Here is a 27,043-nt window from a genome sequence, read left to right as displayed (position 1 = left end):
ACCACCTTTTGTTTTGAGTCGTGACCCCTCCTCCCGTCTTCGGCTCGATTGGCCAAGGTGGATCTGCAAGGTGTGATTTATATTTTTTTAATTTCGATTGCATTTCATATATGGCAGAGCGCTGAACTCAAAATATGTTCGCCATTCAGCACCAGGGCGTTTCCTTGCTACGTGTGTTCCTTGAATACGTTTGCAAGGCCAATTGGAACCCGTCATTGGAGGGCACGTTTCCTCTTTACCGCAATATATCGGCTCTTTTTCTTTTTTTTTTATGTGACGTGATGTAATGACAAAATTTTGTGACGTAGCCTACGCTTGCCGTACGGCGTGGGGACAGAGGTGTTTTTATGTCTTCCTTTGGGGTCTTTTAATTTGTGTAGTGATCTTTATGGGCGATTTGGCCGATGCCGTGCGTTTACAACCCCTGGATTCATTGGGCATACAGTCTTGCGAAAACTCCAGCGTTCCATGCTCTTTTTACACAAATCTGAGGGGGAAAAAAAATAAAGGAAAGGAAAAACGATGACTGTGAAGTTATAAACTTGAGAGAGGCCTGAAAAGTACCACGAACAGATATCTAAAAAAAAAAGTGAGTTGACTGACAGATTGTGTGTACTGGTTGTTTGAGCGTGTTGCAAGGAAACTCCGAACTGGAAAGAATTGGATAGAGTGGACGGTCAAGAAAGTATTTTGTCCCTTCAATCATTGCGTTTCCTTCACTTTTAGCAATGCCGAAGCATCCCTTTACTGCTTAGTGAAAAACCTTTCTATACTCTGTTTTGCATTACCATTAACCGCAGTGGGTGCTACGAGCCATCCGAGCCAGCCCAGTGCTGTAAATGTATTACATGACTACACACCGCTGGACCTTTTCGAAAGGCCGCATGACACTCGTGTCTGCTGGGGCCCATCGTAGGGTGAAATGGGGTATAGAACATACCTATATTCAACGAAAGAAATGCCCGACTGTGTAATCAAACTTCATGCAACTGCAGGAAAGTAACGCCTGGAGTCGCAATGAAGCACTGGCATGTTTTGTGCTACCCTGATCGAAAAGGATCAGCCATGCCGTGCAGCCATGACGTGGCAAGTCTACCCCCTTTTTCGAGCAGGCCTCTGGCAGCGCAGCGTGAGCCGGGACCATGTCGAGGCGTATCTTCCGGGCCGTGATCATGGGTCCTCCCGGATCGGGCAAAGGGACCATCTCCGACTGGATCGTGAGGGACTTTGCGCTCCAGTACCTCTCGTGCGGGGACATGATGCGGCAGAATGTGAGGAACAAGACCCCCGTGGGCCTCGAAATGGAGAAGTTCATTGAAAGGGGTGGGTGCCACGACCTGTACCTCGTCTTCGGTCGTAGTATCGCTTTCAGCCGTAGTTTCATCTTTAGCCATAGTCTCATGTTCCACAATATTTTTCTCTTCAGCAGCAGTTTTGCCTTTTGCAATTGTTTTGCCCTCAGCCATAGACATCTTCAGCTGTAGCTTTACCTACAGCTGTGGTCTCACAGTCAGCCATAGTGTAGTCTAGCCATAGTTCAGTCGTACGCGATTAAGTTTGACTGCGAGTGTCGAAGCAGGTCCTGGGGCTTGTCTGAGCAGAAGGACTTTGCTACCACTGGGGAAGACCTGAGAATCCGAGAATGCCCAGGGAATTTCGCTGATTTACCTTTAAAGGGACACATAAGGGATTTGGAATATTGGCCTTTATGGTTCTATGACGGGCGTGACTTGCACCAGTGTCACATCAGCTGTCATTGTTGTGGTCTTACTGCTGAACCTTTGGCAGCGTACACTTCACACAATGTAATTCATTGTGCTTGGTAAGATAAGTAGGAAAAACCTTTGGCATGGTGCAGCGATGTCACGTGCAAGTTATGCATAACCGTGGTGCTCCAAGATATTCTGGCCAAATTTGAATTAAAAAAGAATAATTGGTTGCACTAGAAATTTTAAAAAATATTACTTTTAGTTAAATCTTGGAATTGGCTTCAGCACCAGTGTAATGTGAAGTGGAGCGTTTCTTGTCGGCTTTGGGTCGATGTTACGCCGCTGACCAACATTGCTTCTCCGTATGATCGTGTGTAGGGCAACTCGTGCCGGATGAGCTCGTCACCAAGTTGATGCTCCATGAGATCCGGGAGACCTTCCGGAACGATCCGTGGCTGTTGGACGGATTCCCTCGCACAGTGCCTCAAGCGGAAGTGCTCCTTCAGGTATGCATTCTCCCTCTCTCTCTCTCTCTCTACGGCAGTCAGAACTTCAACATGGGATATGCAAATCAGTGGCATAGCTAAGAATATTTTTTTTAGTGTGGTGTTGGCGGTGGGGCTGGATTGTTGTGGGCAGTGTGATTTTGAGATTGTTAACAATTGGGCCCCCTGGCTAATGTGGTTTCTGCTCCTATTGTAGATATTTTATGTGAATATTGAGTCTTTGTTCATGAATATTGAGTCTTTGTTTAGGTTTGTAAATATTGAGAATGAATCTTTTAGTCGTATTCAATTCAATATTCAACTTTTTGGCTAATATTCGGCACTATTTGATTTGATGTTGATTTGAGTTGAAATTTTACTATTCGTGCGTGTGCAAAGGCGCCGGCGGAGTATTGGGTACTGTTATCGGAGATATTGGAATAATATGCTAAAACTTTATAATCAGCTCTATCTTGAGTAGTTATCAAAGGGAAAAAAAGTGTTTTATGCATCCATCAAGGATCACAACTTTTTTAGATGGTAAGGAGGTGAGTTAAAGAGAAGCTGAAGCGGTCTTGTATTTGAGTCAAACACTTAAATCGTCTTTATTTGGCCTCTAGGATCGCGAAAACCGAGATTATTTTTCAATTTGGCGCATGGAGGCTACAGAAAATCAATTTCAAAGTACCGCTGAGGCCCCTTCTTCCCTGAGCGTTGCGTCGTATCCAGAGTTGGAATCTCCACTCGCGCATCTTCGGTGCCTGTCAGGGCTATGGACGCGCACTCTTGCTATTTTCAAAAATGTCCGAAAGAGACTTTACAGCTGGTGTCACTGCAGGGGCATATACCTGGCGTGATTGCGATTGCATGCTCTGCCCACATGAGCGACAGACGAAAGATTTGTGTATGACATAACGACTGGTCGGAGGTTTTTCGTGTTTTCTCGCGTTTAGTTAGATCTTTGGGCAAAACCATTGTGATATTCAGAATCACGGGATAAAAATACTCTAGAATTCACCTCTAACTCGTTTTTTTCAGGAACCTCTTCAGCTTCCCTTTAGAGAAGCACTGAAGTCATTTTTTTATAAGGTTGTTCTTGATTTTATATTGCTTAAAAGGTGTTAGTTCCCACATATACCAAGTCCTCTCTTACAAAACCGCCCATTCATCTCGAGGCAAGAGAAAAATATGTGAACTCTTTTTTCTCGCGGACTACATTGTGTGGACCAATGAAAGCCCTACAATATGTGCAGATTCCGAATGATTTTATTATAACTCGTTTCAAAGAGAGTCTCATAGGTACACATTCGGATAAGACTCCTATTTTTCTTAACGTGCGAAGCCATCGCTTGTGACTCGCCAACAAGCACCCTTCGTCAACCACTTCACTCGGAAGAAAATGCTTCCCAAAAAGGGCATGTCGCGATTTTGGACACGTTTTCAACGAGGAAATAAGCTACGCACGATTGTGATTTCGAGTTTGTTCAGATGCTTAGAGCGTCTAGATTGAGTTGTCGCCACAAAAGGACGATCTTAAGATCGACTTCAGTGCCCCTTTAAGTAAAATAATGCAGCTGCAAACCCGCTCGCACGCGTTTCCTTCCCGCGGCAACAGACGACACCACTCAGCTGCGTGCTGAACCTGGCCGTGCCCGAAGACGAGATCACACGGCGGATAGCCGGACGTTGGATCCACGCGGCCAGCGGGCGCACGTACCACGTCGACTTCAACCCGCCCAAGGTCCCCTTCAAGGACGACGAGACGGGGGAGCCGCTCGAACAGCGTGCGGACGACAAGCCCGAGACGGTGAAAGCGCGTCTAGAGGCCTACCGCACCCTGACGGAGCCCGTGCTCGCGTTCTACGACAAGAAGGGTCTGTTGCACGAGTTTCACGGCACAAAGTCAAAGGAGATCTGGCCCCACGTGTACAAGTTTCTCAGCACGCTCAAGAAACCCGACCGCTCGCTCAGCATAGATTGACTCCGAGGCACTTAGTGCGAAACCGAAAATGGACTATGGGGAGTGGGGAATTCTGAGAGGGCGCTGGAGGTAGTGCGATCTGGGGATTGTTTTGTCCTAGACGAGAAAAATGTCTAGACTGTTTTGGGAAATTGCAGTTTTTGTTTGAAGGAAACTCTGCAGGGACGTTGAGATAGTTTAGGGACTGTGGACGTACGAGGCGAGAGAGTATGGTATATGCTCTTCGTGGAGTCTAGCAGAATATTCGTTGGTTGCTCTGTTATCTGGAGAAGTCTGCCGGGGTTGAGGGGAACTCGGGGTTGTGTAACCGACCGGATTTTTACAATATTTGTGAACATTAGCAGGAGCGGGGTTTGTGTATGAAGAGTTTGCAGATGTGGCCCTCGAATATCGAGGCCATCTTCACTGGCAATGATTTTCTCCAAACTGGATGTATTCTGGAGCCTGTTGGACATCATCTTTCATAGGGAGTGTTCGGGGTTTTACGAAAGAACGGGTCACTTCTCAGATAAATACTGCTTAACCGGATGTTTCTTTTAGAGCGCAGCTCTTAGGTGCCTGTCGGCGTAACCGCGCGTTGCATTATGGGACTTTCCCATAATGATGTCACGTGTGACGTCACGAGGGTGAAATTTTCCCGCTAGATTTGGCGGTAAAATTTTTCCGCTAAATTTGGCATTAAATTTTTCTGCTAAATTTAGCGGGAACATTTTTTCGCTAAATTTAGCGGGGAAATATTCCTGCTGAATTTAGCTGAAAGATTTACCGCCAAATTTAACAAAAAAAGTTTCCCCACTAAATTTTTTTTTTTTTTTTTTTTTCGAGATTTGGTTGTTTGAGAAAGCAACAATCTTTTCTGCATTTGAAACCTAGTATATATGTTTCGATAAAATAAGAAATATCTAAACTTAAATGCGTATAGAAATATTTGTATTAGCCACATAAAGGGGCGGCATTAGTAATGCTTTGGAAGGAGTTGGACATCTTTTTACTACGGCTCTCGAGGTTAAAAGAAGTAAAGAGTGATACTTCTGTCTTTCAAACGTATGCACTTGCGATGCCTTGCAAGGTGCTTTAAGCTCAAACTATGTTGAGCTCCTTTGTGTTTTTAAAGTTGCTTTAGTGGGCACTTGTCAGGTGCTTGGCAGTCACCTACAGGCACCCATGTTCTCAGCATTGAAAGTTTGAGAATTTTCCGAGCCTATTTCGATAGCCAGGCAAGCCGGATCTCGACAATTCGTCGCTCAGTTTTTCAAAGCTTGGGCTTGTGTCGGCCAATCATTAGGCGAATCGGTAGCCAGAGCTTGTTTGGTGGATTGGCTCGTCATGGTATTAGGTTCATTGTTTGGCTCGACGACACGCTTATAATTTCTTTGGGGTGCGATGTACACTCTATACTGTAGTCACACTCTCGAATTGCATGGTGCATCGTGATCCGAGCAGCTTCTGATGAAGAAAAGAAATGGTTGCCGAGCTAGTTTTCACCTAGTAAAAAACGTGTGACTTCGGCGCCAGTTCCAGCATCCAAGCATCGAACGGAAATGCCGCGGGTGGTTCTACTCCCTTTAACTGTTTCTTATGCACCTGCTCTGAGTTACCCAGGTGCACGCTGAAGCAATTTTAAAAACAAAAAGAGGGCGTATCATATGGTCTGGATTTTCCTGAACTTATAATAGCTGACGCACCTGTATTAGGTGAGGAAGTGCCATTTGTATTTTGGTTGTTTATTTTGCAGTGTCAGGTCTCTATTGTTTTTTGTAAGCTCCACATAACTAAAACTTTGTAATTTGCACTTGTTGGTACCAAGGAGGTCCAATGGTCAAGGAGCCAGCATCCCATGAGGGAAATTATGGTGCAATCTCCAGGGCATCCATCTTAGAGTGGCGAACCACGGGCGAGATCAGTCATCTGATCTTGCCCACACTCTAATATTGCACCCGTCGGAATCTTATGTCTGCGACATGTGGAAGTAGTTTTAGTGCGACATATTTTTGCCAGGCATTTTGTCATTTATGAGGTATGTACAATCCAGTTCTATTCATCTAACCTTCTTGGTTAGCAATCTAAGCATTACTGTGATGCGCTGTTACAGAGCTGAAGAGGCCATAGCTCTGTTCATAACCGAAGGGATGTTGTCCACATTGAAGTAAGCGTGCATACAAACATTGGTGGGGGCCTTTGTTGCAATTTAAATATGTCGTGCGGTTTTCAGTTTCGGTTTGATAACTTTGGATGAGACACAAAGTTATTATGATGTCGTTGTGTCAGATGTAGCCTTGTTCCACAGTCTTTCCATACCTTGTAGTATATTAAAAAGACTCTGGTAAAGATATTTGAGGTACAGTTCAAGGAAACAGCCTCATTGAAAGATGGCATGGCAGCACAATGGCTGCTACTTCAAAACATTTCAAAATACGGCTTTCAAGCACGGCTCATACTACAGTCCTAATGACTTTGTACCCATGTCCAGTAATGGATGGATAAATAGAAGCACCAAAGAGCAGGGACAAAGTCAAGGTGGTAACGACAACAGGGAGCACTCCGTGTTGTTGTTACTTCATTTTGTCCCTGTCCTTCGACGCTTCTATCCAGTCATGAACGTACTAGCCCAACTGAACATTTTGTTCCAGTAGTCGATGCATACATAACAGCCCTACTAAACCAGGATGCAGCGGCAGTATGCTCTGAATCCTTACCCAACTTACCTCGAATGTTGTACTCCAGCACTGTCAAGAGAGGTTAAGCGAAGAAAGTTACGCGTCTTCCGTATGTTCATAGGTTGTGGAATAGGTTTGAGGTCTGACTACGGCTAAAGCTTGGCAACTACCGTTTTACAGTTACCGCCTCCAGTCACATACCGCCGCGCAGTTGTCCAAGTCTCCACTGCTCGCTGTTTTCAGCATCGTTTGGTGCCCCTGTTACCGACTGTTGCTCAGTGATCTGTGCTTGGTTGTGTACCAGAGCAGCACAGATAAACTCATCTAAGAGGGTTGTTATTTCCATGCCTCTAAGTCTGCATTGTTCCTAAGATTGATTTACTTGTTGTTTACAATGTTTGTTATCTTGTCAACTATATGGTCTGTTGAATACTGGTTCCGGTGCTCGGAACACTCGGAGCTTCGCCTGTGGGTGCTGTGGAAAGTTGCCATTTCTTTTTGCAACACTACCACATTGAACATATTTCCCTGTAGATATACGTACCATGCTACTGTACATTAGTGCCTTTATTAAACCCTAGTGCACTTTTTGGTAAACTTCTGTGCTTAAAAGGATTTAATTTCTTGAGGCTCTTGGCGTGACACTTTTATTTGGCCGTCTTGTTGATGGCGATTAACCCTAGTAAATTAAAGTCTGATGCACACATTTTCTTCGGCAAGGCGGAAAATAATTTTCCATTTCTTTTCTCAGTTTATCCTTTCACTCCTCTCCTGAATTGGGAACCCTGGGTGATCTTGATTGATTCCTGCGGCCCCTATCGAACTGTAAGGGAATCCCATAGTTATATTTTATGGGGATTACTGTAGAATTTGATCGGCACTTGGCAAAAAGTTGGAAAGGAAGGAGGGGAGAAAAATGTATATTGGTCTTCTCTGGTTTTACTCTGGTTTTTAAGATGTGTCATACCTTATATTTCTCATTTATACCTGCAGTGCTGACTGAAAAATAAGTTACACTTTCCTGGCACTTTTGGAGGCAAGAGGTGTCGGTGATTGACTCGTACCAGTGCATATCATCTGACCGTTAGGTTCGTCCATGCCATGTTTAGAGGTCCAGTTTCTCTGTCGTGTGAAGCTTTATTTTTAACCCCTTAACCATATTTAGTTTATGGGAATTTCTGACCCTTAGCCGCTTAATTGTTGTCGTTAAAATTACATTTGGTGCCTTCAAAATCAAATTTCTAGCCACAAACAAAATGGGAAAAAAAGTTTTTATTTTTTATTTTTTTTAATTTCAGTGTTGCCATCTTTTGGCGCAGTTGCAGACTAAGCCATGAGTGAGCCTGGTTCATCCAAAATGGTTGAGTGTGTGAACCGGGGAAAGAAAAACCATTTGGGGGCGGCTTTGGGAAAAGCAAACAAACCTTGCTCTTTATACGGTTAAGGGATTAATATACATACGGGTAGATTTTCTTCGATTTACGATCTGTGGTCATACTGACTACAGCTTGGCTATCAGTTTTTAACGTGTTCGTAAAAAAACTGTCTAACTGTACTTCATACTTCAGGTGTTACAGTTAGGCTAGTCATGCTTTTCAAGGTTTAGATATGGAGGTGTTGTGTTTAGAGGTGCATAATTCTAGATCAGTAGCTTTCTGTGCATGTTATACTGCCAAGACATTTTGTTATAGTTGAGGTAATATTCAAAATGAAGCCTCCTGAAGTAATTCAGAATGTTAGCCATCATTCTTTTTACTGCAGTTATGAGGCTCTCCTAGAGGCTTCTTTTCCGAGTTTCCTCAAGTGTCTTCTGCTATCTTTGTGTTTGTGTTTTGAGACAGTATTACAGTTTCCCCTAAAGTTGCATGCATCTCAATAAAACTGTATTTTGATGTGTCATATATACAGAACTATAGAATAGATGTTTCTAATAAAGGTTTTCTATAGCTTGCAGACTGTAGGCCTGTGCAATTTATAGAATTCGGAGGAATGGCAAATGGATGTTCACTGTCTGCTCACATTGTCGTCAACTCATCTGTATGGAAATATGTATCCGAAGGATTGTTTTGAATGTGTTTATACATGTTATGAAGTTTTTATACTTCGAATTAAATGTTGAAAAAGAGCAGTCTGCAGTGTGTTGCGGGTAATTTTATCTGTCGTCTTGACTGCACTTCAAAACAAGGAATGCGTAACAACATTTTATTTATAATATGACATCAACAACACTTCTGTGTCAAGTTCCAAGCAAGGACTTGGGGCTGCTTGCATTATATTACAAAATCCAGAGCACAGATGATACCTGCTTTTTGCATCACGTGATTCATGCAAGTACTACTGTTGCACGAAGTACAGACAGAGTATCCAACAGAAAATTGTGAATAGCTCTACGTCATTGCTAGTAAATGCAGTTTTGAGGATAGTAATCTCTCTTGCATTTACTCCAGGAAATAGAAACAACTTTGTCTAGCTTTCACCATTCCTCTCATCTGTGCTCTCTTAAACCCTTGAAGCTGTAACTTGGTGTAATCAATGGTTAAAAAGGCTTTACATCCGCAATTGCAGTACTCCAAGTGCAAAGATGTTGCAGAAATTTAGACTGCAACACATTGGCATCCCTATGTTGAAATGCTACTAGCGACTGCATCATCATGGAAAGTGTTTAGATGTCTGGGTGGGCAATTCTTTAACGTGAACAATAGGTTGTCTATCAAAGTAGTTCAAGGCAAGGCAGCAAGTATGATAGAAGTGGCCATCTGCCACTTTTCAGGGAAGGCCACTTTCCATGACTACCGATCGGGTTGGTTGGTCTTGTCTCGTGATCACATACCACTGTCGAGGATCAGCACGTCTGGCTCTGACAGTAATAACATTTTGAGGTATACACACTATTTGTAGAAGGAAAAGAACAGGAAAAAACCTAAGGACCATCAGGAGGAGGCACCACTAATCGCATCATGAAACCTCCCCCACTGCGCAACTTTTGCTGGAGCCCTCTTCTGACCGGCACGTCAAGCACAGTGCCAGATATCTAAAGACCCAAATCCCCCAGGTCTGCAGCCTATTCACCATATCCACTGGCAGTTGACTACACACAGTTCTCTGCCACCATCACATTCTCTTTCAAAGCAGTTGCTCCCTCTGTGCTGCTTTTAGCCCATCCAAGGTCTTAAATAGATCAAGCAATCAAGAACATCATCCAGAGTTTGTTTCTTTCGATGGCGCTTCTTCTATACCTTGCACGTAGAAGCTCACTGGGTCACATTCTGTTTAAGCTGGGTCGGCTGTACACCCGTGCTGTTTCTGGACGAGCTTGTTCCATTGGTCGTCGAGTTGTCCGGAATGTCAACATAGTCGTAGTAGTACACGTAGTCGATGTACTCGACGTCATTGTTTTGCGACGGCGCATTTGGTGACTTGGTAGTCCCGTTGACAGTCTTCTGGGTCCTCTCAGTTTTGAGGTTCGAGCCCGTGGCGGCGGACTGCTTGGCTTGCTGCGTTGTCAGCTTCACTGTCGAGGGAGCCGGTGTCGTCGTGGATGTCGTGACACCAACAGTCGTTGCTTCTGGTGTGGTTAGCAGCGGTGTGACCGTTGCATTTCGTCGGTCAGCTATGAGGGATTCACTTGAAAGTGGGGGAGCAGTCTTGGTTATGAGCACATCTCCGGTGGACGGTGCATTGGTTGGTGCAGATGTCGTTGGGGTTCCAGATGATGTGGGTGCGTTTGTCTGTGTACTTTGAACCTCGGTTATGGTAGCATCTGTTTCGGCACGATGGCTGGTTGGTTTTGGCGTTGTAGGCGCGGAAGTAGCCGGCGAAGTGGTGGTTGTGGGAGGAACTGTCGTTGATGACGGGGTCTGAGTTGTGACAGCTGTTTGAGTTGTTCGGGGTGCATTCGTGGTGACGACTTCAAAGGGGACGGTTCTAATTGCTAGCGTGGTTGCTGGTCTGGTTGTAGGGGCCACCGTTGTCGTCGTTGATGCCCGTGGGGTTGCGGGGGGCTCCGTTGCTTCTGGTGTTGTGGGCGTTGCCGTGGTTGCTTCCTGCGTTGTAGATGCTGGCGTCTGTGGAGCTTGGGTTGTTGTAGTTATAGTGGTTGGGGCTTGTGTGGTTATGGAGCTTGCTGTTGTAGCTCCAGTCGTGGAGCTTTGCTCCGGCTCTGGAGCCGCCAGGTTTTCAATCAACAGGTTTATGCCCCTCCTGGGTTGTTCGGCACCTGCGCTTTTGACGAGATTGATTGAAGCCTCCGTCGTTTGTTCAGTCCTTACCTGCTGCTCGGTAGCTGTGGTTGAAACGGGCCTTTCAGAAGCCTTGGTAGTCTCGGTTGTGATAGGTACAGCCTTCGTGGTTGTCGCTTGTGTCACCGCGGTGGTCGCCGTAGTCGCTGGTGCCCTAGTGCTGTCTTCCTGCGAGCCCAGCTTTGGCACGCGATGAAGGTCAACTTCCACCTTGGTTACAAGCTCCTTCTGGAGTTCCTGGTCATCGGGGTCTGCGGTAGTAGTCTCTGGCTCCTCACTGGATGGCTGGTCCCCCTGCGGAAGCTCCTCGTTGCCGTCGGTTGCAACGGTCTCATTCCTGGTTGTCTGCTTGGTGAGCTGCTCCTTCACTAGCTCCATCATGGACTCGGGAATCTTCCTTCGTTCCACGGCACCTGCTTCCTTCTCTTGTGTAGATGATGCGTTTCTCTTCTGACCTGGGACGTAGTAGTCGATGTAGTCGTAGTAGTCGAAGACATTGTCCACCAGAGACCTCAGGATAGTGGGCAAGTTCGAGTCCTTCTTTCCACCAGGAGTGGACTTCGTCTTGAGCTCGTCTTGCACGGGGGCAGCGGTGGTGGTTGTAGGTGGCTCTGTGGAAGGCAGGATCGTCGTGTGGAATATCGACTCTGGCACCGTGAGGGCGACGGTCCTGGTTGTGTCGTGCACTTCTGTGGTTGTAGTATGTTCAGTTGGACTCGCTGGGACAGATTCCGTAACTTCTGTCGTGACCTTGATAGCAGATGTCACCGGAACAACGTCGGGCCTGGTTGTGGCCGTCTCTGATGTTGTTTTCTCAACGGTAGTGGTCTTTGCAGTTTCCGGCTGACTCGGTGGTGTGGTGTCGTCGGCCGGAACCAGCGGGGCATCGTTGAGGAAGGACAGTTCATCGTCGTCTATGGATACATTCTGGCGTGGCTGGAACTCCAGGGACTCGCTTTGGAATCCGCTTCCGTTGAGGATTACGACCGGGGCCTCTGTAGTGGTGGTCGTTACCTGCACAGTTTGGGCTGTGGTCGACGGTGTCGGCGATGGAGTCGTGACAGTGTCTTCTGTTGTGGCGAAAGGCGTGGTGTCCTGTGTCGTGGTTCCTGGTCCTTCCGTTGTGAGGGCAGCCTCTGAGAAGCCATCGACGTCAGAAGAGCCATTGAAGGACATGTTGAATGTTTGTCCCATGTAAACGACGCTGGCATTCGCGGCTGCCTCTAATGCTTTGATCCGGTTCAGGATGATGGCGTCGAGCAGGGTTGTGTTTTGAACTTCAAGGAACCTAGAAACGAGAAAAAATTAAATGCAATATTTCGCCTTGTGTATCTGCACTTTTCTTGCACGAAACACTATGAGCATAAAGGCTTGTTCACATTCTTGCGACCGAGTAAGACAGAGAGACCAGACCGGTTTTTAAGCCTCTTGCGATGTCTTAGGACCAGCTCCGCTGCAGCGCATCCGGTCCTAAGACGTCGAAGAGGCTTAAAAACCTGTCTGGTCTCTCGGTCGCATATATGTGAACAGCGCTTAATAGTATTGGACATTAGAAACCATTAAACCAACATGCTGTTTACAACAAGTCGGCGTATTCCCAACGGCCAGATTCGCGTGATGGCAGCGCCACCGCAGCAGCATGACGTCGAAGTCCCGCGTTGGTGTATGACTTTTTTTTTTTTTTTTCGTTTCTCATAAAATGTGATCTGGGCTGTATTTGAGTCTAAGCCTCTTTCGTTTTAGATGTTAATTTTCACAGAATATTGAACCCTCTGTCAGAGATACACCTTGCTCAGCATATGCACTTAGTTTTGATTATTAGGTGCTAGCGGCGAGAGCCACGATCCCAGCGAACCAGACCGTCCGAGCATGGCACGTGGCAACAGGCCATCGGAGGGCACCCTCCTGTGCTTAGCTGTTCTGTGCTACGCACCGTTACAGATTAGTCCTCGAAAGCATAGCGTTCGCCCTTTGCCAAGTTATGGGCACGTGTTTTACGCGCCGTTTACACATATGCAACCGAAATAAAGTCCCGTTCACACTCTTGCGACCCAGTAAGACCGAGAGCGACCAGACCGGTTTTTAAGCCTTTTGCGACTTCTTAGGACCGGATGCGCTACAGCGGAGCTGGTCCTAAGAGATCGCAAGAGGCTTAAAAACCGGTCTGGTCTCTCTCTGTCGTACTCGGTTGCAAGAGTGTGAACGAGCCTTGGGAGTATCACCTAACTCTTTATTAGGAGAGTGTGTGTTACTCGTGAGAGCCGAATGCCATTAGGAAGAGGATTCGACGAACACTAGAATCGATAAAAAAACATGGCTCTAACTTTAGCCCCGGGGCTAAGTTGGGGGTCATGGGGGCCTCTAAAAACGAGGCACAATTAGATAATTAACTAGCTTCTGTAAAAAAAAAAAAAAAAGAACTCAAACGTTTAACGTTTTTATTTTGGGGCATAATGTAGTTGGAGAATTGAGGCTGGAATCCATTATGGGTGTAGCCGTGATGCGAAATTTCGATTAAATATGCATAGTGGTGCGCTACGGTGCGAGGAGTAGAGAGCACCCATGACGTCGATCCTTTCGCTCTAGCTGCGGCACGGACACGGAAGTTGTGGAGCCGACGCAGGGAGGGGTGAACATTCGTCACTCTGCAAAATCAGCTGGTGACGGAAGTTGACTACTCTTAATTCCAACTAGAGCTTCCTCTACAGAAAATATAAAAGAAGTAATAGAAGACAATTTACGACTTCACAGCTGGGGTCATCAGCCTAATTTTGAGTGATCTCCCCTTTCTATAAAGCAACTACTCGCCTCTTGAGCACGAAGGGTATCTTCCTGAGCTCCTTGTCGACAGTGGCGTGCGGCGTGAAGGGCTTGAGCTTGGTTTGCGTCGGGGGAGGCTGCTTCTTGTGCCTCTGGCAGATCATGCGGGGACAGCAGGCCGGGAAAGGGAGCCTCTTGTCCTCGATGATATCGCACATGAGTGTCGGCCGGTTCTGCAGCCGTGGACACCTGCAAACGCGCACGCGTGGACAAACACATCGTGAGCTCACGACTATAGTCAGTGACGGGATTAGAATGGAAGGGAGGTCCTTCAGTTTTCCGCCTCTAGCGCGAGCTTCCTGCTTTTGATGGTGCTTCGGCGTCTCGTGAGCCTAAAGCGTGCACGCGCAGCCAAAGCACGAAGGACGGCCACGGGTGCGTCCCGGAGGCTGGGCATTTGGAAGAGAAGCCCTGTCGGTCTCGCCCTCATTCCTGTCGTCGACTATAGTCACAGAGAAGGAAAAAAAGGCAGAGGCTGACATTTCTGGCGAAAACACAAACAAATATATTGAACAATCGCGCCTTGGTGGCCTCAAGAACTACTGCAATGGGCAGGGAAACTTCTTGACCAGTGTCACTCGCACTGAATCGCCGTGATAGAAAGAAAAGGGCTCGTGATCGTGACCAAAAAAAAAAAATGTCTTCGAAATTTCTGACAGAAATGAGGTGGCCCAAGAGGGTTCGCAGCAATTGTGAAAAGAAACTAGTACCGTAGGTAGTTAGGCCCCCAGTGGGATTGGGATTTAGACCGGCGGGTGGTGCAAACCTCTCCATAGAAAGTTTGTATTACTCTTATAGTTAATTTGTAGAGAATCACAAGAATAACAGTTTGATTAGACGTTTCTTCTCCCAAACAGGAGACATCACAGTGATGCCAAGGTGACAAAAACAAGCCACAACCATCTTTTTTTTTTTTTTTTTTTTTTTTTTGATTTACGGTAATTGAAGGAAGCGGCTCTGAGGTTCGAGCACGCGACCCATTGTCGTGTTCTCTAATAGGAACGTGACTGCAGAGCCACGACCCTTCCGGTGAAGAGAGGTATAGTACTACTTCGCTTGGTTAATGAACTGTTACGTAGATAGAATCGGAAAGATCCGTCATCGAGCTGTCTCTTTTTAAGAATATCGTTCTAACGCACATGTCGTGAAACCTGACCAGAAGAGCAGATTAGAGAATTGAGTGTACAAAACTATAAAAAGGTCGCCTGATAGTCATTCTGTCAAATGCAACAAAAGCTCGATAGTACCTGATGGGGGTACCGCGCCTGATGCGCATTATTCGTGCGCCGCGCGAAGTAGTTTATACAAGGTTTTGTTTTCTTATTTTTATTTAAAGCGATGTTTTTGGCTCTTGAAACGTGTACGCCCTAATAAAATAACAGCTAACCGAAGATGCACGTGCATATATCTTAACGCATAAAGGGGGGCATTAGCGTTCCGTAAAAAGCCGAACTTTTTTTCTATTTTTTTCTATGGTTTTTGAGGCGTATGCGAGTATAGATTTTGCTACTAGTAATACGCAGTTCCTACCCTTCTGCGCAGCCCCATTCCCACTCAATAGAGGGGAGGGGGAGAAAGAGAGGGAAGCGTTAGCGCGCCAATAGGGAGTTTCCGTAGGTCGTTTTTGCCGTCCCGCAGCGGCTCTCCGCAACCCGCAACGATGCCCGGAACTGTACAGCCAAGGCTATCGGCGCGCAGGGGCAGTAGCGGCTTCTTCGTTGCGGAGGGCTTAGCGGAGGAGGAAACGCGGTCTAGGAAAACTCCCTAATTACTCCCCCTTCTCCCCAAATACTCACGCACACCCTGCCCGGCACAACGCCATTGGTCGCGCTCTCTATGACGTTACTCCAACAGCTGCGCTCTGTCGGTGGCACTCTCTTCCTTGACTCTCCCATGACCTTGCTACAGCGCGACCAACACTAACACGACCAAGCACCCCCCTTGCTGGATTCCCATATAAAGCTATCTTTTGAAAGTACTGTAACGTACAAAGAGTTCAGTAGTTAGGGGCTTTTGGAAAACCGTTACCATGTTTCGGGTACCGCACTACTGGAGCCTCTAAAGCATGCTTTTAAGCGCGCGCCCCTCTGTTTAGTGCAGTACGCGGAACGCGGTAACGGTTTGCTAAAAGTCGCTAACAAAATGAAGTGGTTCGCGCTTTGAGAGTAGTCGTGCGCAACGTTCCGTTTGTAGTCCCATATCCGCTCCACCCACTGAAAGCTACATACGAGAAGATATTGTCACGAATGACAAATGATGAGGCGTCGATGTCGGTGAAACAACAGGATCGAGCGCTGGGGCGAGACTGACTCCGGTTCGCCACGCGGAGCTCCCTATGTGCTTACACGCGCGGGCTTCTGAAACAACCGGCACAGAAGGTTCGGCGCGTATAGGACATTCGGAGCTTGCATAAGCAAGAGAATTCTCGAATATACACCAGAACGCAACATTTACAGAAATAACGAAAAGGTGCGTCCGCTCCCAGGCATCGAACCTCGGCCCTTTGCGTGGGAGCCAGGCACGATAACTATTATTTTAAAACACCCGAGAGTGGATGTGGAGAAAAAAACAACATTGAAACAACCAAAAGTAGATGAGACAGGAAAAAAAGTTAGACGACGTCTCAGTTCAACGTTTCAAGATTCTTTCACACCCAGCCTCAGGTGTTTAAGCATAACGGTAAACTTACACCAGCTCACCTGCTCCCTCACTGTGCTTACGATAACCATTCGGCCACGGGCGCGCTGCCTTCTCGGCTAGCTGCGCGCGCGGCAATATGGGGCGTTTAACCGATGTACCGTGCTGGACAGCCAGCAGCTTTCCAGTACTGTGGTTAAAGACAATACAGCAGGTTTACCGCCGTCGCAATAGCGATAGACATTTGAGGCCGTCGTGACCGTTATACAAGTTCTCCCAAGCATCAGACGACAAATACAAGTCTTTGCAGCAAGCGGTCATTTTCGCAATGGGCCCTGCACCGTCGTGATCCTGTGTGCGTTTGGGAAGCGTCTGGAACAGCGCTTCGGACGACGCCATAACCGTTACTCGCAGCTGGGACCGCCGACTTCCTCTTTCCGGTATTCGAGAGAAGAGGAAAAAGAAGCAGCGCTTACGTTGGCTTTGGTCAACGTTGGGCTTTGGTCGTCTTGCCGAGATGGTGTGCGGAATTCAGGATAAACGATTACGCCTTGATTTTGAGCAGCCCAAGTCATACGTTACGTAATTATTTAAATTACTTTTGGACCAGTAAGCTTGGTGAGGATAGAACGTTCGCAGTAAAGCGAGCCCGCGAAAGTTGCGCATACCTCGAAGGACAGTCGAGCTGGCAGTAAAGCACAAAGATAAGGACAGCTCAGACAGTTTAGTGTTGATACATTTGGTGGAAAGTGCGAAAACGCAGGGGAGCCGGTGTGCGAGATCCAAATTTTATCCGAGACTGTTACAAACACGTTTAGGTGCGCCGAGCCATTTGCGTGTCAGCTTAATTTGTTGAAAAAGGAAAACCAGCGGAGCTGTACAATGGACAGTAATCAAGTCGGCAAGCCAGAGTGGAAAGGCTGCCGCCATCTATGAGCGACGGCGGCTACCAGATACGTGGCTTGCCGCCGTCGCTCATAGAGGGTGGCAGGTGTCCAGGGTTGGGTGTCTTCGCTTCTTTGCGAAGGACACGATCCTGGGGAAACTAGCCCTTAACAGCTCCGCTGTAAAAAAAACAAAACAAAACAAAAGAACACCTAATTGCTAGAATTAGCGGGCGCCCACGTACACAGCCGTTTTACAGAGCGAGCGCTATGCGTGAGAACTTTACAATAATTCGCACATGATGTCTGCCACCTGTCCTTCCATCGCTTGCCCGAAGGTAAAACATCTGGAAGCTCGCTTACGCCAGCTCATCGCCGTATAGGTTTGAAACGTAGCGAATAAAAATCGGGGCAAACCATTTGAGTCCGATGCTTGCCTGCTGAAACCCGAGCGTTGTGCGTTGAACTGGCACATGGCACGGCACGACCTGCCCAAGAGCGCCACATTGGCCCGATAGTGAATAGCAACGTTACTGGAGCAAGCTCAGTTTAGCGATGTGCGCGGCCAAAAGCGTCGCTGTGATCAGCTTTCCACGATTGGCCAAACCATGGGCATATGAACACTGTCAGATTGTCAACTTTGACGGTGTTAGTTTCGGATCGCGATGGCTCCTAGCTTCTACCGTGCTTTTTAAACACACCATCGAACTTGTCGTCGCAGCCGATAGTAAGTAGCCAAAATAACAACAGGTGACGTCACGGCGAGGCAAATCCCAGTCGTGACGTCACGGAGAGAAATCATAAGAGGGCGCCACCGAAACATCTCAGCCTGCGGAGGCAAGCGGCCCTGGTGGCGGTCACGAGAACTAGCGGCGCTGCAGTCGATTCTTACTTCCCTGTCTCGTGCGTCGTCTGCAACCACCGCGTTAAGAGCTTCCTTTTCATTTTTATTCTTTTTTTTTTTTTACGTTTATGTGTATAATAGCGAAAAAAAAAAAAGATGATGAAGATGAAGTGTAATACACGGCGGAGTTGAGAGTCAGCACTGTGTGAGAGTTTTTTCTTTGAGTGTTTGAAATTTATTTTTGTGTGCGTCTGTTTCCTTGCGCTGTGAAGTGTTAGTTTGAATCACCAACTCGCCCAAGCTCAGCTACTGCTATTCAAATTTGGCGGGCTAGACAATCCGGAAGTAAGACTCGACTGCAGCGCTGCTAGTTACCGTGACCGCCACTGAGCCCACGTCGCAGGCGGAGCTGCGAAACTGAGCTTGCTCCAATAACGTTGATAAGTAGGGTGCTTTAACATGACGTCAATCCGCCATTTTGTTGTTGGAGTGAGTGAGAAAACGTTTTAATTATCAGAAGAAAAAAAAAAAGGGATACGTAATAAAGCAAGTTTATGTCCACTACCGATTTGAGAGTGTCGTGTGAATATTCGGAATACTGGCATTCAGCACGCACCAGACAGATCATGACAACAAAACGGTAAACAAAATTACGCTAGGGAAAACTAATGCCCGTGCCGCACGGGCAACTCGAATGCCATTTACAACGAATGACATTTGAACGATCGGCCAGTCAGCCCGCCACACTCCGAGCGTGGTGCGTTCCACGCGCGACACATCGCGAGCCGATTCGTTGATCACACGAATGTCATTCGTCGTAAATGGCATTCGAGTTGCCCGTGTGGCACGGGCATAAGAGTCCCCTTCATTCCGCTTGCACCCTTCATGAAGCATTTCACCCCGTTTACCCTGTTGCTGAGCAATGGGCGTTTCGAACCATGCGAGTATCAGGACCCCAATCGAGAGCTTCGGGTCTTATGTAGTCGCCAGGTGAACGCTTGTTTCTTTCGGTTGTTTTGTAACATTAAAGATATTTCAAACCATGTGTTATTCCCCCCCCCCCCCCCCCCCCGCGAAACCACACCGCCATTATCATTATCATCATCTCTTCTTCTCAACGTCAATGATGATGATGCCATTGCGGTTTCGCTCAATCTGTTTTGCTAGAAATCGCACTACCTTACGCTGCCTCCACCTTAATTCACATGATATGATTTTACTTAATTCGCACGTTGCGAGTTTGACTAAGATTTTGCAGTTGCGACGTTAAACACCACAGCCTCCACCACGTTTTCTTTTTGCTGCACAAGCGACGTCTTAAATGCGAAATCGCACGCAATATCGCACCCTATGGAGCAAGCTTCAGGCTTTTCACTGTTTATCATACGCGTGATTTTTTTTTCAAGAGTTCTTTTTTGTTATTTTTACGATATGAGCTTTGTTTAGTTGCCCGCCTCTCGCGTGATTCTCCGCCACGCGTCGCCCTCCGCCAAGACCAGGCGTGCTAAATAACCGAAGGTCTGAAGCTCTCCCCTCCCGGAAAGACAACATCTCGCACCAAACTACCAGTTCCGGTTCCAGCGCGCGCGCGTCTCGCGTCCTGAACGGAAAATCTCGTCCGGCGACTCGCGAAGGGACAGTCGACAATGCGGCCCCACTAATTACGAAAAAGAAAGCGGCACAGAAACGGCGACCAAGAGGCAGCTGAGACCCGACAACACACTGCCGCCACCGTTAAGTCTACGAAAAAATGCTAAGACCAAAAAAGAAAAAGGAAAGACACCACCACCTTCTTTTGTTTTACCGGCGTGGACGGTAGCGCGACGCTGCGTGCACTTCCTACGCTGATTGCCGCCTCGGCGTTGGATGAACTCTTCTGAGCTTCCTGGCGCCGCTGTGGTGTTCGTATACCCCCTGGTGTCGTCCTGTCTTTTTTGTTTGTTTTTGTTTTCCTTTCCTCTAATGGTTGCGTGAACTCCCACGAGGGGTCCACTGCACAGTGTGCGTCGCGTATTACTGCTCTTATAGGGTCGCTTGTTGCTCGCGCGTGTGTTTTACAGACACCGGTGAATCCCCACGGCCATGTCTCTCGCCAACGAATACCCACTTCCGCGCCTCTATAGGGCTCAAAATATATCCTGTCAATAAAGTCGGTGACTGAGAACTATCTTAAAATGCTAAACTGGTACGAGAGTGTTTCTGATTGTCACTAAATAGCGTGGTTTGCCGGCATATTCGTTGAAGTGTTGAGTAAAGTATGCACGGTGTTTCAGGAACGACTAAAATTAATTAAAAAAAACAACAACAAAAAAACAACATAAGTACTTTTGAACAAACGAAATGATTCCTTCGGGATAGCATTGCATGTCCATCGCGACGGGCGTCAAATTGCGAGTGTAAAGTAATAATTAAAGTGACGTGAGACTACTGCGCCGCTTGCGCCAAACTGTTTCTGTGCTTATCCTTCCACATCTTGGTGACCTTTACTGCGGTGTCAGTTATTGGCGACAACATTGCGCTAACAGTTCACTTCACTATCTCAAAACTAAAACGAATAGCACGGGCCTGATACGCTGTCGGATCTTTACGGTGGTAGGCTTCCGTGAATTTTTGCAAATTTTCGAATACCGTTTCGAATGACATACTATTCAATTTGGTTTTCGGTATCGAAAACTGACAGCACTGGTGAGTTCCGTAATATTTCAAATAGCTTCCGATTTGTTCTGGCGGGCTGGATAGCTCCGTTGAGTGCGCTTCTCACTGCGATTCTCTGCACTGCGGAGAAGCGACATCTGCGGAGCAGACATTTCGATCTCTTGGTTCGCCGCACAACCCACGTTCTGGATGCTTAAAAAAAAAAACAAAAAAAAAACTTACATTCGATAATTTGTTTTAATGAGCTTATTTGAAGATTTCATGAATCTTAAAGCGTGCTTTGGAAGGTGAGCTAACGCTTTGGTTCCAACGCTCAATAAAATGTTTGTAACTTTTTTTTTTTTTTTTTTTCTGAACAAATTCCTCGAATTAAAGTTGACCTTTGAGCCAGCATTATAAAAAGCGACGGCGCCGGTCGCCAACGTCTTCCTTTGATTATATGGTCGCCGGGGAAGTAATTGGGAAGTCCGTGCTTCCATTAGTCAATTACACGCCGAGACGAGAAGGAACGACTGCAGTCTTGACGCTGTTCTGTGCGCGAGTTTCCACCATCAATAAACTTAATAGAGGCTTAATTAAAAGAGTGCCTGGCGCACACATTTCTGACGCGCGTAGTGATTTAGTGATCCGGAAGCCTAATGAATCTTAGGAAGGTTCCCTCTGCAGTTTGAACGCGGCGTGCCTTTGGAAAAGCCCATCGCATGAAAGCTGTCAGGGTGTCGATCTCTGCGCAAGGTTGGTGGGGTGACTGTTCAGAGATAGGTCGACATTTATACATGGGTTGCACGTGATTTCATCGCAGCATGAATGCTGGTGGTCATTTCTATGTGTTCGTGCCGGGAAATACGATTTTGGTGATAGGAAATGTAGGCTCCAGAAGGTACGCGTTCAGCAGCAAGACAGCCCCAATGGCCGCCCACGTGACGTCAATGAAAGCCATGTATATGATGGGAGCCCGCCTTGTGAAGTGTTCCAATGGATGAGTGTGTGTGAATGTAGATGAGAGATATAGGCACATTAGTTTAACTTCTGTGATAACCCTAAGCTTGTTCTTGTTTCCCTGGTGCTTTTATCGATAACGTTTGTAACTTACTGGTGTTTTAGACATTGCACCGAATGCATGTTTAAGCTCGTTTATGTGCGCGCGCGGAACCTCCTCACAAGCTCGTCTTTCCGTATGGAGGGTCATCGCTGTCGGATTCATTTATTATGCCCTTAAAGGCCCCAATCAGATGAATTACATAAAAAAAAAAGAGGGGTGTGTGTGAATTTTGAAGTTATATAGGTTATGAACAACAAAAACAACAGGTAGTTGACAGCTAACAGTGCTGGAGAGCAAAGTACAAACAATTAAAAAGAAACAAGAATGCGAACACAACACTGTTACATGATATATTAACATAAATGGCGCCGTCTCAGCAATCGAACTTGAGTCCGATGCTTTTAACTAAAGTGGAAATAACGGTTTATGCTGATGACGTGGCGGTCTTGTCCGTTGGCCCACCCGGAATATCCAAGACCGTCGGAAAGACGCTCCAATGGACTTCTAACAACGTACTCTCATCGCTATTTTGAGCGATATTTGATTGCATTCCTACTCGTGCTCTTGAAATGAGCGTCCTCGTAGTACACTATGACTCGGAAAATCTGTTGATTGCGTTCCACACTAAGTGTGATCTGGCTATCGATCATGGCATTCAAATATATAATGACAGTTATATGCGTGAATGAATCGTACGGCCGGAAGGTCCGTTATTTTTACGGAAATCGGTGTGGCATAACTGTCAGGCACAATGACGCAAACTGAGTTATTTCGGCTCCACACCTACTCGCTATACTGTGTCACCCTTATTCCTCAGTGACGATTCCTCAATCCTCGCTGCCGGTAATAGCGGTAACATTATCGATAGCAGGGCTTAAGTGGTTCCCCGTCCCCAGCCTTGCCTTTATATTATTATAGAGCCGCGAACAATAGATAAGCATAAAAAAAAAAGCTTCGTCGCCTACCACGCGGCGCTCGGTCAGATTTTGATCGGCAATCTTCGACGGCACCCGCGCGATTGTCGGAAGGACGTTGCTTCTCTCGCACCGCCAGATCAGGAAGCCGCCGAACGCGGGCGCCACCATGCACAGTTGACGTGTGGGCAGGCCTCGCTCGCAGCTTCCTGATTTAGGCGCTTCATCGTGGTTTTGTTGTCTCTCCCTCTCTCCCTCTTTCTTTGTACTGATGCCGTTTTTGAAATCGGCGAGTTTGATGCGTCGCTCGCGCAGATTGGGTCCATACGTAAGATGGGTTTTCGGAAGGGTGGCGGCACTGCAACAGCAGCGCCCCCTCACGCACGTTTGCATGTCACAAGTACCTCTCGAGTCAGATGCAAATTTCTTTCCTCGTCGCCTTTTTTTTTTCTTTTTCATCTCTCTTTCGCATATTTCTTGTTGCGGACGTCGTCTGGGGCTGAGGAATTGATCGAATAAAGGATATCAGATGCTCCTCCGGCTCTATTGTTCCCTTTTGACGTATGGGGGCGCGATCGTCAACAAGGTCGGCTGTAGCGCTGTACTCCAGTTCACCCCTTTAGCTAATAAATGATGGAAGCCACGCGTTCGTTGGACCAATCATACGTCCTTCTTTTGTCACGTGATCACGCTCTCGCCGATACCCACGCAAAGACAGAGAGAAAGGGCGGGGTCGGGTGGTGAAAGGGAAGTGGTTGATTGGTCCGGGGTGCACGTAGCTTCCACCGCACTGTCAGCTTTAGGGTGGGAGAGGAGGAGGGGGGTGAGACGGAGATTGTAGAAACTCGCGCCTCTACGATTTTCTAATAGGTATTTTCGAAACTGGAACGGTTCGTAAACGTTCGTAAATAGCGTATGTGTCACAATGATGCACGTTTCTTTTTTTCATCTTTTTGACGCCCTTAAGGAAGTGGTCCGTCGAGCATAAAGGGTATCTGTGGAGGCCATTGTGTGGTCTGTTCGTAAGAGCTAGGGCGTTTAAACTGCGAAGTAAAATCTGCGTAAAATTGATTTTTTAAATTTTCTTCTGTTGTTTTCTTCGTCAAAATAGACTACGCGTCCCTGGGATACCGATATTGTAGCCGAATGCATTGTTATCGGTGACAAGCGTAACGGCCAGTCAAGTGCGTTAACACACGTGGAGCGTAAGCCCGCGGGGCAGCATTCAGCGATATCCTGGGTTAAATCCTCGTCCCCTGCCCGCTTGGACCTGGATGAGCGTTCCGTAGCGGCGTGTGGTCGGGTATCCCTACTGCGTGGTGCACGTTAAAGACTCCCAAGCTAGAATGTGTACTGCACTGGCCCATTATCTCGTCTAACAGCAGAGACATCGGACACCCGTTGGGAGTAACTAACTTCCTGCTGTCTAAACGTACGCGTGGCACCGTTACTTTGATTGGAAAGTTTGAGGTGGTGACGTCATCCAACCGAAACCACAGCCACAACTGCAGGCAAAACTGGAGTTACGGGACGGTAGCAGGAGGGTGCACAGACTGTTGAAAACGATTACAAAGGCTAAAGATAAAAAAAAGGCCATTTTTTTTTTTGCTTTCACACCATGTTAGCCGAACACCGGAATGCAAAACGTGTACTGCATGCGATTACGTTTTGCGTCGCGGTTGGATTTTGAATAATTCGAGACATTGTTTGATCATTTAAAGATACGTCCGAGTTGAACGAGCCTTCGTGTGTAGAAGAATTCTAAAATAATGAGCTAATATTTGCTTATTATTCCAAATGTTGACAAAATAATAAAACTAAGACCTTTTGTCTCCAACCTTCGAAGAACATTAAAAACTTTGAATTATAAAGTGGTTTTGTCCGCTTGCTTTGAGACCCATAATGTATTGATGCATTCTTGACACAAATCCAATATTCGTATGAATATACTCAGATGGAAGTTTTCCGAATACCGATATATGGCAATTTAGGAATATAATCAGTATGTCGACAAAGCTCGCTTGCTCTTGAAAACCTCCTTCGCGGAGGATGTGACTTAAAAAGCTGAACGTATGGATGCAGGGAGATGGTAATGGCTGTACACCTAATGCATGGATGGATGAATGGTAATGGTTGTACACCTTGCATAATCGAAGCGATTCTAGCGGCATAGTACCGCGCAAAGCATCTTGGGATTCCATTGGCAATAGTTTCAGTTTCTCTTTTACAATCTCACTTCACGACAACCCGCGGCGACCAAGTAGAGTGCTTGCATATTAAAATATGTGACTTTCCTTAAATTTATATTAGAGTTGATGTTGCCTACCAATACAAATTTAGAATGCTAAGGTACGTTTTTCCTTTCTTTATTGGGGGTGGGGGATGGGGGCTCGTCTGTTGACGTGCCAGAGTTTGCACTCAAGTAAACACGGAACTACGATAGCAGATGGAAGAAGAGCTAGTATACTGGAGCGATCACCCTGTTTCATGTCTCCTCAATGTCCTAAGCTTCTTAAATCATCCGTGAGCCGGGAGGGTCATGCAGCACCCTGCAGTGGTTAGCCGGGACGCCAGAAGGGCATGGGACGCGACAGGGCGTACTCGTACTCCTGGCTGCAGGTCCTTACAGCTGCCGGAGCTCCATGCTTCAAGGGGGATCTCATCGAAGGTGAATGGGTGCAATGCAAGCGAGCGCTGACTTTATGTTCATGCAGTGCTGAGATGCACTACTTCGTCAATCGAAATCGAAACCGACACTCCTCGCCATGCCAAAGAGGTCCCAGAATTCAACGCCCGCAGTGTTGCATACAGCAATTTTTGGAAGCAGTCTATTGGGCGGTAGCGTAAGTCACCCTGTCTAGAAACGTTTGTACTCCTACACTTTAAATTTTGCCATTAAATTTACCGGAAAGAAAAAAAGCTGCTAAACTAGGCGGTAGGAGGAAGGAAAGGACCGAGAGTAGAAATGAAAAACAAACAAAAAAAAACTTTAAGATAAAGGCACTAAAATTGTCGAAATCCGTAGCCCAGTTATGCATTCTAATCTCATCCGTTCGGCCACAACAATACGGAGTTCCAGGAAGCCATCAGGGGAGAGAAAACTCGTCTGCTCCACACGTGGTGCATACAGTCGAGACCTGTTTTTTGTGTCTTTTATTCCCTAGTCCCAAAGGCTAAACTGATCGGCAGACTCGTCGGCGCGTGTCACTCTAAGCGAATGTGACAATAGCCGGCCTGACTCCGAGCGGAGTGCGCCTCTTCTGTAGCTGACCGCCCGAAAGTGGACCGGCTCCATTGTCCACTGAGCTTGTTTGCAGTTCGATTGAAGAGCAAAATGTGTTCTACATTTTTTCTTTCTTTCTTCCTTTTTCATTTTTAAAACTTTCGCCGCCGTCTTTTATTTTGCCACCTGCTGTTCTCTAGTAAAACGCCCCCCCCCCCCCCCCCCCCGACACACACACACAGACACCCACAAAGGTAGCTATCTGAGTTTCGTGTCCTTTTATGCAGTTCACGCTTATACAAGCTTTCGAGCGTGTGTTTGCGTTTGTAGCTCTCTGGAGGTGTGCGTACGTGACACGCAGTCACGGAAATGATGTTGCAAATCACAATCTGTCCTTGTTTTCTTTTTTTTTTTACTATTTACGGTGTCAAATAATCATTGAATGTTCACGTTGTTTTCTCCGCGCATAAACTGCTAGGTTGAATACCTGATTTGCTCTTTTGCCATTCAGATAGCGAGCAGCGTAACTCTTTGGCAGTCAGGTTTAATTCAGCTGTTCATTTTTGATACCCGACAGAAAGATGCAAGAGAAAAATAAATGAGAATCTTTAGCACTAAATAAAAACTACGCGATGAGGATATCGGCTCTTTTGCGCGAAATGAGCACTTCCCACCAGACAAGTAATTTTAGAGATGCGATGCAACGACTTTTTTGTACTTTTCGCAAATACCGCTTTGAACGAATCCCTGACGTTAATGACACATGAAACACAGGTTTGTTTTTCACCACACGCTATAGAAGTCGCAGAAAAAAAAAAAAAAATCGAAGAAAAACGAGCAGCGTTCATCCCCTTAACTCACAGCCAGGAAAAGCTGCCACGTGATCTGGAGCCGCTTAAATGCCGCCAATGTTGATCATAGCCACGCGCTGGGGTTGGCAAAACACATGACGCG

At 46.7% G+C, this 27,043-nt stretch overlaps 2 protein-coding genes across 2 annotated transcripts in view; one reads left to right on the top strand and one right to left on the bottom strand.

Annotated features, from left to right (window-relative positions):
* The first annotated feature begins 20 nt into the window (after positions 1 to 20).
* On the top strand, positions 21 to 8,962 carry LOC8035240 (GTP:AMP phosphotransferase AK3, mitochondrial). Its single transcript, XM_029973660.4, has 4 exons — positions 21 to 70; positions 1,113 to 1,323; positions 2,088 to 2,215; positions 3,810 to 8,962. The coding sequence occupies exons 2-4, from the start codon at positions 1,143 to 1,145 to the stop codon at positions 4,173 to 4,175; spliced, it is 675 nt and encodes a 224-aa protein (XP_029829520.1). The 5' UTR covers positions 21 to 70; positions 1,113 to 1,142; the 3' UTR covers positions 4,176 to 8,962.
* Positions 8,963 to 10,035: 1,073 nt separating this feature from the next.
* Positions 10,036 to 27,043, bottom strand: part of LOC115314436 (mucin-2) — a 106,614-nt gene continuing 89,606 nt past the window's right edge. The window contains exons 3-4 of the mRNA XM_029973506.4: positions 13,879 to 14,079; positions 10,036 to 12,358 (exon numbers count right to left, since the gene is read on the bottom strand). Coding sequence (XP_029829366.3) covers positions 10,084 to 12,358; positions 13,879 to 14,079 — 2,476 coding nt within the window. The 3' untranslated portion in view covers positions 10,036 to 10,083. The remainder of the gene's footprint in view (positions 12,359 to 13,878; positions 14,080 to 27,043) is intronic.

This window comes from Ixodes scapularis, unplaced genomic scaffold, assembly GCF_016920785.2.
Source record: "Ixodes scapularis isolate PalLabHiFi unplaced genomic scaffold, ASM1692078v2 PGA_scaffold7__128_contigs__length_106722199, whole genome shotgun sequence".
Lineage (NCBI taxonomy): Eukaryota > Metazoa > Arthropoda > Arachnida > Ixodida > Ixodidae > Ixodes > Ixodes scapularis.
The sequence above is the reverse complement of the archived record's forward strand: the minus strand, read 5'-3'. Positions and strand labels throughout refer to the sequence as shown.